This window comes from Oryctolagus cuniculus, chromosome 16, assembly GCF_051225735.1.
Source record: "Oryctolagus cuniculus isolate XC-2025 breed Fujian yellow rabbit chromosome 16, ASM5122573v1, whole genome shotgun sequence".
In the NCBI taxonomy this organism is placed as follows: Eukaryota; Metazoa; Chordata; class Mammalia; order Lagomorpha; family Leporidae; genus Oryctolagus; species Oryctolagus cuniculus.
In genome coordinates, this window is record NC_142882.1 from 15,525,102 (window position 1) to 15,537,112 (window position 12,011).

A 12,011-nucleotide genomic window follows, 5' to 3' on the forward strand; every position below is an offset into this window, starting at 1 on the left:
CTATACTATCTCAAAATAACAAATAAAATATTACTAGGTTGAGCAATAAAATGAATCAATAAAATTGTAAAACAGAATGATAAAAATCTGTAAGATGGAAAGTTATACAGTTTGAAAAAGAAATAAATGATGCCTGCTGCAATGTGGATGGGTTTGAAGCCAGACTCCTATGCTACATATTGATCAGAATTATTCAGAAAAGGTAAGCTCAGAGAAACTAAAGAAGATGATTGCTTGCATGATATGAGTTTGAAACTGACTTCTTATTGCATAAAGTAATTTTATAGGGTGATGAAAATGTCTTCAATCCACTTAGACAAGACTATTGCACGAATGTGTGAACATACTATGCACAATCTGAATGTTCAATATGAATATGCATGTACTTAAATGCTTTTGACTTATCCAGTTTAAAATTGGTTCATCTTAGCTATGAGAACTTCACATTAATAAAAACAACATTGTGTCGCATGTGCAAGTGAAAAAATAAAACTTAAAACAAAGACAAAAACAAAAACCAATATATTGATGAAAGAACATACAGTTAATGATTCGGTGCCATGTTTAAATGAATATTCCATATATGTTTGATAAAGACATCATTTCAAAATAGCTCAACAATGAGAATTTATTAAGATATTTTGGGCAACACAATATCTCTACAGAGGAACACTGTATGACCAAGCACCTCCCGTGTCTGGAAAAGGAATCTCACTTAAATGACAATGTCAACAAAGAGATGTCAAGCACTCAATAGCCAGGGCAAACAGAACATAAAGCTTGTATAATTAGATGTCTTAGCAAATATGAACAATTACATTGTCTGTACATTGATAAAAAATATAAATTAATTCAGTCTCCACCATTTCAGGGATAGCCTTTTAATATAAAATAATATTGTCGTTGTAGCCTGGATGAAAATTTACATCATAATTTATTTTTACTCAATATAAAATTTTTCTCTAAAATCCATTACTAACTCTGAGAGGGAGAGAAACACAACCCCATGCCTGTCCTGGACTGAGGCTACAACCAACAACAGGCAGTCAGACCCCAGTTTTTCACATAGGTGGCCAGGACCAAGTTAACATGAAGATTCAACCCTTCCTTCCAGGGTCCCCAGGAGTCAGACGTCCATGTCAGGAGCCAAAGCCAAAGGTAGAAATTTATGCCATGCACTCAGAATGCTAGGATAATGTCCAATACAATAAGTTTTTAAAGGAAAAATCAATTTTAGTTCCCCCATATTTCTGGAATGCTATTTCAGAGTGGATTCTTGGTACTAAACTCTAAATATATGATAATAAAACAAGTGGAAAAAATTTAGAATCCTTTAGAACTTGCTTTTTTCTTTAAGCCTTTCAAAGTGTTCTTCTCAGGTCTAATAAGAATAACATAGCACTTGGGAAAAAAGATGCAGCCTAGGAGCCCTGCACTGGAGGCCAAGATGGAGAAGACCTCCACGGCCACCATGACCTTCCCCTTGGTGCTGTGGTAGACAGGCAGGAAGGTCACCCAGACGCTGCAGAACACCAGCATGCTGAATGTCAGGAACTTGGCTTCATTGAATGTGTCAGGCAGATTCCTGGCTAGGAAAGCTACAGTGAAGCTGGCCAAGGCCAAGGAGCCCAGGTATCCCAGGACACAGTAGAAGGCAGTGGCCGAGCCCTTGTTGCACACCAGGATGATGTGGTCAAGCTCAGAGTGTGTATCTAACTCAATAAAAGGAGGATAGGTTCCCAACCAGATGCCACAGAGAGCCAGTTGGATCAAGGAGCAGATGGGAATAACAGAGTTATATACGCCTGATACCAGCAATCTCCTCATTGTTCTTCCAGGTTTTGTAACCTTGAAGGCCAGAATCACAGTGATGGTCTTGGCCAGCACAGTGGAAACAGCCACTGTGAACACAAGGCCAAATGCTATTTGTTGCAGGAGGCAGGTGGCTGTGCTGGGACGGCCAACAAAGAGTAAGGAGCAGAGGAAGCACAGGAGGAGGGTGATGAGCAGGATGTAGCTGAGGGTCCTGTTATTGGCCTTGACGATGGGAGTGTCTCGGTGCTTCACAAAGACCCAGAGGACCGCAGCTGTGAGGACAGAGAAGCACAGAGCCATGCAGGCCAGAGCCATCCCCAGGGATTCTTCAAAGGCTAAGAAGGTCACCAGTTTAGGGAGGCAGCGATTTCTTTCCTGGTTTGGGTACTCATCGTCTGAACACTGCATGCACTGCTTTGCATCTGATGAAGGAGAAATACTGAATTTTTACTTTGCAGAAATTTTGAATTTTTTCCTATTGTCAAAAATGGTCAACTCTGCAATGCCAGTGGGAGCTTGTGATGTATACCAGGGCACACCCAATCAGGTTTCTGCATTGCTGACCAGGGAGCATGCCCATCGGCAGATTGGAATAAACTCATTCAAACAACACCTTCAGGAGATGGGGGCTCGGTTAACTCATCCTGTGACACAGTGCTGTTCCCACGAGCATGGATGCTTTCCAGCCTTTGTCTGTACTATCTCCTAAGTCAGCCTCATGTCACATCCTGTATCTCCATGCTTCAGACACAGAAATAAATAACCCAAACCTCGCAAGATAAACTTACCATCATCAATACTCCAATTGCTAGCATTTCCTGACTGCATACTACTTGATATCTGCAGAAAAAGTCTTTTCTCATTTTATATTTTTATTTCCTTGGGAACCTTGTTTCAATTTTAATGTAATCTTGAGGTGCATTTTATCAAGTAAGCAACATTTGGATTTGAACAGAGGTGTTTTTTATAAATAAAGAAATTTGAGTGCAATTGATAATTTATCAAGTTATTGATTGAGAAATTAGATATTTTTCAAGTTAGTACATAGTATAAATTAATTTCAAAATGAATTTATTAATATATTACATTCTCAGGGTCACAACAATTGCATGATAATTACTATAACATAATTCTCACCAATTCTCATGTTAGTATGATATTAATAAAAGCAAAAGAGCTAACATTCCATTCACTGGTACCATTTTAAGATACTTCCTTTTCTCCACCTCACCTCTACCTTCCTCCGTCCCTCCCTCCTTTCCTTTCTTTTTTCTCTTTTCCTTTCTTCTTTTCTTCTTTTTCTTAATTCCTTCCTTCATTTCTTCCTTTTTATTTTTTGAAATAGCATATTTTTAATTTACATTATAGTCAAAGGCTTAAAACTCCACTAAATCAAGAATTCAACAAGTAAAAATTAATAAGACTATAGTTCAGTGGGAATGGAGGCAAAGGCTATAAACAATAACCAAAACAAAGTGTCCATTTCACTTATACATATTAAAGTTTAAAATAATCGTGGAAACTCTGAGTAATTTTTTATTTTGTATTTTTTGAACTTTTCACTCATTTTCATGAAATCATGGCTTGTTACCCCATTGTTCTTGTGGATGGTGGGGAAAAACGTCAGCTCTGGACACCATGTTGTCTCTCTTGAAATAACATTTCAGTGCCAGTACGGCAAGAAATAAGTCATAGAGACAAGTCAATGAATGGACATATCTCTGTTTTAGTTAAATACAGAAGATGGGCTCCGGCGCTGTGGCATAGCAGGTAAAGCTGCCTCCTGCAATGCCAGCATCCCATATGGGCCCCGGTTCAAGTCCTGGCTGCTCCATTTCCAATCCAGCACTTGGTTATGGCCTGGGGAAGCAATAGAGAGTGCCCCAAGTCCTTGGTTGGGCCCCTGCATCCACATGAGAGACCCAGAAGAAGCTCCTGGATCCTGGCTTTGGATCAGTGCCACCCTGGCTATAGGGGCCAAATGGAGAGTGAACCAACAGATGGAAGACTCTCTCTCTCTCTTTGTCTCTCTCTCTCTCTCTGCCTCTCCTTTTCTCTGTGTCAATTTGATTTTCAAATATGTAAATAAATCATAAAAAATACAGATGATGATATTGGGGTCTGGCTATACTTGTCATAAGGTTTTGATTTAGGTTTTGTAGATGATACTTCTTCAATCATACAAGATCCCAATGTAATTTAGAGTAAATCTTTCTGGATTTCTTATCTTGAAGTACTCATTCCTCCTCTTGGGGTCTCCAGAGGCTCTGTCTTCAATCTCAGATACTTTATACAGTATTTGCACATACAAGCAAGTATTGTTTTACAACATGTTTCCAGAATTAGTTTTTTTTTTAATTCTTTTTACTTGTTATTGAATTTTTGTTAAAAAAAAAAAGCATAGGTTAACTCTGTTCAGTTATCTTCTCCATGACCAAAACTATTTATTCCCTCTAGGAAATGAATAAAGCCAGATGGTTGCTACTGCTAACACAATGGGAATTGAGATGCTCTTTTGGAGGTAATCAAATCATTACTAGGTCTATTTCTAATATTTTGAAAAAAAGAAATTATTTCTCAATGAGACCTTGCATAGTTTTTACATTCTCGGTACATTTTGTTTGATAGGTAATTCTTTTTATGTTTGTCTTGTTCAAACATTTTTAATGAGTATGCCAAACTATATATTATAGCAGGATGTGATATTCATACTTCACCTTGAATCTTTCCTTTAATAAATTCTAGAAATCTAAATGTAACTGTGGTACTAATTAGACATCCTTAATACCATGCACAAGATTAATGAAAGTGCAGGAAGGAATATGGTATTTCCACGATGACATACAAGTGCTTGCTCTGTGCTTATCATGTGTTTGTAAAGATGAATTGGTTTCATGATCTACAGGCACCAATAGAAAGTCTTGCTTATTATACTTCCTGAATTTCTCAGCTGCAATATAGCAGGTTCCACCTGCAAATCTCAGATGATGACTCATCTAATGTGTTGTGATGTCTTTTAGCATCAGTGCTAAAGTTGACTTTCTAGAATGAGCACCACCAGACAACAGCTTAAACATAAAGAAATAGCTGTAGTGATCATAAATTGATATATTGAATTAACAAGTACATATGTGCATAGAAAAAATGATGCACTAAAAATTCACTGGGTCCTACTGAAACTCTTTGGTTTCCCTTTTGTGGAGAATTAATTAGGACCATAAATTATGGATTGGAAATTTTCTACCTGTCTGATTGGCAATTTCTCTCTCGGGACACAAAACACAAGTATAGCAGCAGATAGGTCTTCCTTCCTGTGACATTTTCCTGAATCCAGGACCACAGCTCTGGCTACACACAGATCGAGGAGTCTGAAGGAAAAAGAGAAGCATGATCATGGTTTGGTTTATTATCAGCCACCGTGAAGGATGTCAGTAGAGCCCTCTTCACTACATAACACCTTGGTCTTCAATTGAAAGTCACAACTATATCCCCTCCTCCTGTACCTGTGGTCAATACCTAGACATCCATTTCAGTATTTCAACTATTACCACTCCTGTTTCACTGACCCTGATTCCCAAGGATTACAAAGGAACCTGATCATTTCACACTTAATCTCCTCACAAGACTACTCACGGATCTCTCTATGGGTATTCCTTGTCAAAAGAGAATCATACCACTTTGAATGCAACAGGCCATTCTATCATCTCTTCATTGATAAGTAAGCTTTGTTCATGTGGATTCTTGGAGGAAAACTCTCCAATTTTAATAAGCAAACGAAGACCACTAGGAAAATTCACAACGTTCTGGATATAGTAATGCACCATGTGGTTTCTTGTTTCATGGAAGGATACATCATCTCCAGCGCTGTTTGTAAATTGGATTTTCCTAAGAAATGGATGGAGCTGGAGGACAGATATAATCGAAATACAGAGCACATCCAAATTAGTTGTTGGAAGTCAGATGCTCTAAACAAGCCCTCTTTCTTGTCTTCTGCATTCAGATTTTCCATTTGGTAGAACATTAGTTTTCTTTGGATGGTTAAACATCTCCTGGGTTCAGGTACTCCTCTGCTCCCTCAACAAAACATCAAAGAGTGATTGTCCCCAATCAGAAAACTATAGTTTTTGGTCCAGAGGTTGACTGGAGCATAGGCTCTATTGCAGCCTTGGTCATGAAAGATTGGTTGGGGCTTTGTGGAATCTAACTCTACTGTTACTAGTTTGGAACCACATAGATGGCTACTGAAATAACTTGATAGGTGTTATGATATATCACAAGTGTGCATCTACATAAGTTCTTCATAAGGTTCAAAATATAGTTGATGATTAGTGTATTTTGGTTGGGGAAAAATTAGAGATTTATGCATGATTGTTTCATAAGATATTTTCCATCAAGAGACTCAAGACAACTGGTAACACCTCAGAGGTCCATATTTATAAATATGTACATTATGTACATTACATATATCAGCAATATGTCTTATACCTTATAAGGTATACCTTAACACAGGTTGAATGTGGTACAACATGGTGTTCTTCCTTTCTTTGGTTTTGGGTCACTTATTGTGATGACTGTGACTATCTTTGACATATCAGGAAGTATGGTATGACTAAAGGCAAAATTTCAAATCTTTGAAAGCTTATTATGTTTTATATAGTATGTGTTAACCTTGGACCTTCTAGATCACAACACACCTGCTATGGGATACAACTAAGTTCTTATTTTTTAAACAGTTTTCACTTAATTTTTAAGTAATGTAGAGGACAAAATTCACAAATAATTCAAAATTATATCTATGGAAGCCTTCTTGAAAAATTCATTTTCTTTACCAAGGTTTGACTCTAATCATGTGGATTATAAAATATGCTTCTTATGAGTAAAATATAATTAATTTATGAAGTAAACTTTCTCATGTTAATTTTTGCATATACATTTTACCTTTTCTACATATCACACTTATTTAATTTATTCTGCAAATTTATGAATGTATTTGTCCTTTGCATACACAAACAGAAGTTCCTAAATACATTCTATATATAGGGAATGGATTATGTAAGCTAGGGTTAAAACCCAGACAGATTCATTTGTAATCCAGAGGGCATATCCTGTGCTTACGTGCATCCTCAGTAGTCTCATGTGTAAGAAATGGGACTACAGTCCATGCTCCCTGATTGCTGCAGAGTTTGTAAGGACAATTGGTCTAACATGCTTTATTTCCCATCCATTTCCTATCATGTTTAGGATATTATGTGAAATCCATGTCTATTTTCACAAAAAGTATCTTATCTCATTAAGGGCTGAGGCCACAGATTATACAGAATTATAGATTAATCAATAATTAATTATTGATCTAAAATCAATTATATAATAGTTAATTATTGATATAATAATTAATTGTGTACTATATTATATAATTACATAATGTATATAATTAATTTATATTATGTATAATTAATCAATTATAGATTTGATCAATATTTGCAACAAAATACATGGAATTGAAGATCACTATGCTGAGTGAGATACTGCAGGCCCAGGAAAGAAACATCAGATGTTTTTCTGATTTGTTCAAGTTAATATACAGAGTACAAACACTGTGATGATATCCTAGCATGTTGTTTCCATGAAGCATACCATGTATATGATATATACCCTAATTTCCCTTTATTAGGAACATTGTCATTAATCCCTCACCTTTTTAAATTAATAGTCCTATTCCAAGAAAAAGCTGTATATATGAATATATATAAATATCTACATGTGATGTACACGTAGCAGGATGCCAAAATTGTTAAATTTTACAAATGAAAAATGAATAGAAATGAAAAATAATTGGTCAATATGTCTTTTTTGGCTTTATATAAATTCCAAAGAATATTAGGGAATGACAACTTTTTATCTGTTGTTTACTCATGTGTTTCATTGTATACTTTACAGTATTTCAGCCAGCATTAGAAACTTTTCTAATATGATTTCTGATTAGAAAGTAAACATTCAAAATCTACAGTGACTGAAATTTCCAGCCAAAGCCAACAATCACAGATATACCACTAACCAAAAGAAAGAGCCCATATTCTTTTGTACCTAATCTCTCTGAACTTGAGATGAAAAGCAGGGTCATGATGCTGTACCTCAATAAAACATCTCTAGATTCCATCAAGTGGCCAGTGCTTGTTCTGTTCTAAGGGAGATTTACCTGCCAGGGAAGAATCATGGGCTGGGCTGCTTCTCCTGGAGATCCCGTTTCTACTTTCTCCAAAAGCATTTTATGGAGGACATGAGCCACTGTGTAGACAGCATTGTAGACTAAATAGCTGGAGTCAGATATGGTCAACAGGTCAATATGTCCTGGAAGAAACTCTAAGGAAGTATTTCGTGAGCAGGTTCCAATACGTCCACAAAATGACCCTGCAAGTGAGCAGTCCAGATGGAAAAGCCATAATTTACTAAAGTAAAAGTCTTCTGGGTAGTGGGAAGGGTTTGCCATCTTGACAAAATGTTTGAGGCCAGGGATTTCTTCCTTGTGGAGTGAAAATGAGAAGCCTCCATGTAGAGAGTGCAACATGTGGTTTGTCTCAGACATAACAAGATCCCACTTTGATGTCAAGATCCACACCTTCCCCATGGTTAAAAAGGACCTCACTGAAATATCCACAATGATGAGACCTCTTACATCACCATAGAGTATATGCACATTTGCAGATGAAGCTCTGATGCTACTCATGAAAGTGAGATCACTATCCCCATACAACTTCTTTGTGACAGGGAGCTTCACTGTAAAGGCCACACAGACACTTTTCTTGAGCATCTCTGCTTCAAAGTACTGAAGGAACTGCTCTCCCTTCATGTCATCAGACACAAAGAGAGCCACCCACATCCAGCCAAAATGCAGCAACAAGGAGATCATTCCATGGCCCAAAGAGCTGTCACTGGTGGCCATCTGATAGAGTGAGGGAAACTGGTCCTTATCATTTAGCATGGGATCAAAAGGACCATAGGTGAGCTGAAAGCAAAGAAAAACATGATCACATTTTTGTGAGATTTGTCTTATCTCACTTGGAAGTGAGTGAAAAAAAATCTCCCCAAGGTGAGCTTTAAGTAGGTTACTATTGTGTGAAAAGAAAAAGTGCAGTGAGATGAAAAATCTTGCTATATTGACCACAGAGAAGACCATGCTTCATATGCACATTACTTTAGGTTAATAAATGTGACTCCTCATCCTTAGCTTTAAAGAAAATCTGTCAGTTTCTGTATGCTCTTCATGTCCTGCAGTGGGGACTGAGGAATAAGAAACTTTGGATGCTGCTTCACCCAGCCAGTGGTCTTTCCCACATCCTTGCCCAGGGTGACTGGTGGAGCAGAGCCACCTTCTCCATGGTAGATAACTTTAGACAGAAATCTCTACTGTGTTGATCTCTTGGTATTTGGTGTACACGGATTACCACAGGAATCCTGCATTGTCTCCAAGAATACAATTACCAACCCTCTTTGATTTGGGGCAAAATAATTTTTCCAAAACAGAAACTTCTGCTCACCATGTGGTCTATGTTTGGCAGGCACATTTTCTTGTGTAGTGTGTCCCTGGGGAAGTATTTTTTAGATACTGGTGCAGACCTAGGGAGGAAGTGATAATGTCTCAAGTCATTGGGTCATGGAATTCATGTGGAATGACTTCCTGGTTCTACACATCTGCTCTGGCAGACTCAGCCCAACATCATGGCAGACATTTGGTGAGCAAACCAGCAGAGCTGGTTATATTGGAGCCCCTTGTCTGACTGGCTGCTTCGCTGTCTCCTGAAGATTGGATTCAATGTCCACATGTTTGATATGTAGAGTTGTATATGGCATGGCCACTGAGAATGTGAAAAAAATCAATCTGTGTGCTTGTGACTAATTAGGATTGAAAACATGATTGGTTGAGCTCCAGTATAACTGGATATGAGTCTCAACACTCCATGGTGGAGCCAGCCTTGTGGCACTGTGTGTTAGCCTATCAATGATGATACCAGCATCCAATTTTAAATTGTCAGTTCAAGTCCTGGTTAATATGCTTCCGATCTACTTGCCTGCCAATGTGCCTGAGGATTCAGCAATGTGTTACACAAGTACTAGGCCCCTTTCTACCATGTGGTATAACTGGAAGGAGATAGTGGCTGCTGGCTGCTGGCTGCTAGCTGCTGGCTGGCTCAGATCTAGCTGTTGTGGGAGTTTGGGGAGTGACACTGTGGAATAGGAGATCCACCCCACCTCTGTGTGTATGTGTATGTGCCTTTCCTTCTTTCTCCATTGCTTTGCCATTTAGATAAACAAATATAGAAGTCTTTTTAAAAATAATTTTTCACTGTTACACTCAGTGTTTTCCCAAAGAGAACCAAGAGGTAGATCCCCATATCCATTAGTCCTAGATCTCTGGGTGCCACCTGAGACAGTGCTGTCCTAGGATGGGGCATGTCTGTGTGCTGTGGACATTTTTTATGAGGCATAGAGGTGAGAATATTAGATAGTCAATGCTTCCAGCTGGTGGGAGATGGTTACACAGGCCCTAGACAGGAATATTAAGAATATGGTCAGCCGGCGCCGCGGCTCACTAGGCTAAACCTTCACCTTGCAGCACCAGCACACTGGGTTCTAGTCCCGGTTGGGGCACTGGATTCTGTCCCAGTTGCCCCTCTTCCAGGCTAGCTCTCTGCTGTGGCCAGGGAGTGCAGTGGAGGATGGCCCAAGTGCTTGGGCCCTGCACCCCATGGGAGACCAGGATAAGCACCTGGCTCCTGCCATCAGATCAGTGTGGTGCGCCAGCCGCAGTGCACTGGCTGCAGCGGCCTTTGGAGGGTGAACCAATGGCAAAGGAAGACCTTTCTCTCTCTCTCTCTCTCTCTCTCTCTCTCTCACTGTCCACTCTGCCTGTTAAAAAAAAAAGAAATATGGTCAACATATCCTGCTATTTGCCTTTATTCCTTATCCTTCCCTTGTTAATAATCTCATGTCCCTGAAAAATCCATGGGATCTCTCCTATAGCATGGTGGAATATGCACACTCGGCTGCCCCATTTCCATTTTTCAGAGGTGAGAGAATGGTGTTGGAGGAGATTCAACTATTGTTCTCCAAATTCACAACTCATTTACCTGTGGGGTTTTGTAGAGCTCCAAAAGTGTTCCAAATTCAATGGACAATGCTGATGTGGTTCCAGCAATGATGGCAACATGTCTTCCTTGTTTATGGCAGCTGTAGTTAGGAAAAGCCAGATTCATCCCAGCCAACCAATACACTAAACTCAATAAGGTATACTGTTCACTGGCAAAGGCATTGAAGAATTTGAAACCCAGGGTCAGGTTGGGGAGTAGCTGGGGGTCCTTATTGATCTCCTGGATGGCAAAGCGGAAGGCCAGCACGTATTGGTAGCTCTTCCACAGCCACCTAAAAAGAGGGGCAGCATCAGGGAGAAGGTTCAGAGCATGGAATTCAGAGCAACAACACAGCCACGCCCTGAAGCAGCAATGGTCAGACTCAGGCTTCCACTCAGTTGTGCCACAGCTCTTGCACATGGAGGAGGTGTGAGGGAGGTTCCAAGGGCTCTAGAAGATCCTGGCAAGGTCCTTGGACTCCTCTGAAGCAAACCATGTCTATGATCACTCTCACCTTCATGAACCCTCTAGGGAATCTTTGATGTGTTCAACCTAAGGACAACACCCAGGAGCAAGCATTTCTGTTTTCAGTAATTTCTGGAGTAGGCTGAATACCACCTGACTCATCTGTTGTCCAAAATTTTAGAACATTCTCAGGGCCACCTGAGCTGTTTTTCCCTAGTCCTCACTTTAATTTTCTACTCTAATATTTTGCTTTGCTCAAATCAGATTTAACATTTTGTTTTCCTTGAATGTAAACATTTGACTCCTGAAATCTGTCAGATAATTGCTGATGATTGCTTAGTTTCCATTTATTTTTTTCTCTATTGAATTCACATTTGTCATTTCATATTTTACACTTGCATGTTGCCTCCTGTTTTCTATATATGTTCTTAAAATTGTTATTAATACAAAGATTTCATATATTTCATAGATATTCTAAGAGGATAACCATATGTCCCTCCCTCAATTATCCCTCCTTCCTTTCTCTTGTTTCATTTAATCTTTGATATAACTTAATCTCAATTTACTCTATAATCACAACATATATCTTAAGTGAAAATAGGATTT

The 12,011-nt window shown here is 38.8% G+C and overlaps 1 protein-coding gene across 1 annotated transcript; it reads right to left on the bottom strand.

Moving 5' to 3' along the window:
- Nucleotides 1-1,323: 1,323 nt before the first annotated feature.
- On the bottom strand, nt 1,324-11,066 carry LOC138845780 (vomeronasal type-2 receptor 116-like). The gene is made up of 7 exons (XM_089315568.1): nt 10,941-11,066; nt 8,432-8,818; nt 8,263-8,335; nt 8,012-8,175; nt 5,490-5,717; nt 5,060-5,183; nt 1,324-2,237 (listed from the first exon to the last, which is right to left on the bottom strand). Exons 1-7 carry the CDS (start codon nt 11,064-11,066, stop codon nt 1,324-1,326), a joined length of 2,016 nt encoding a protein of 671 aa, XP_089171694.1.
- Between the last annotated feature and the right edge of the window lie 945 nt (nt 11,067-12,011).

Bases quoted from the DNA above. Each gene is read 5' to 3' on its own strand.
- LOC138845780 (XM_089315568.1), bottom strand. From the start codon at position 11,066: ATGAATCTGGCTTTTCCTAACTACAGCTGCCATAAACAAGGAAGACAT. The intron at 5,718-8,011 runs GTAAATCTCCCT...TCTGTCCTCCAG, and splicing joins CCATGATTCTTCCCTGGCAG to CTCCATCCATTTCTTAGGAA. The intron at 5,184-5,489 runs GTATGATTCTCT...TTTTTCCTTCAG, and splicing joins GGCCTGTTGCATTCAAAGTG to ACTCCTCGATCTGTGTGTAG.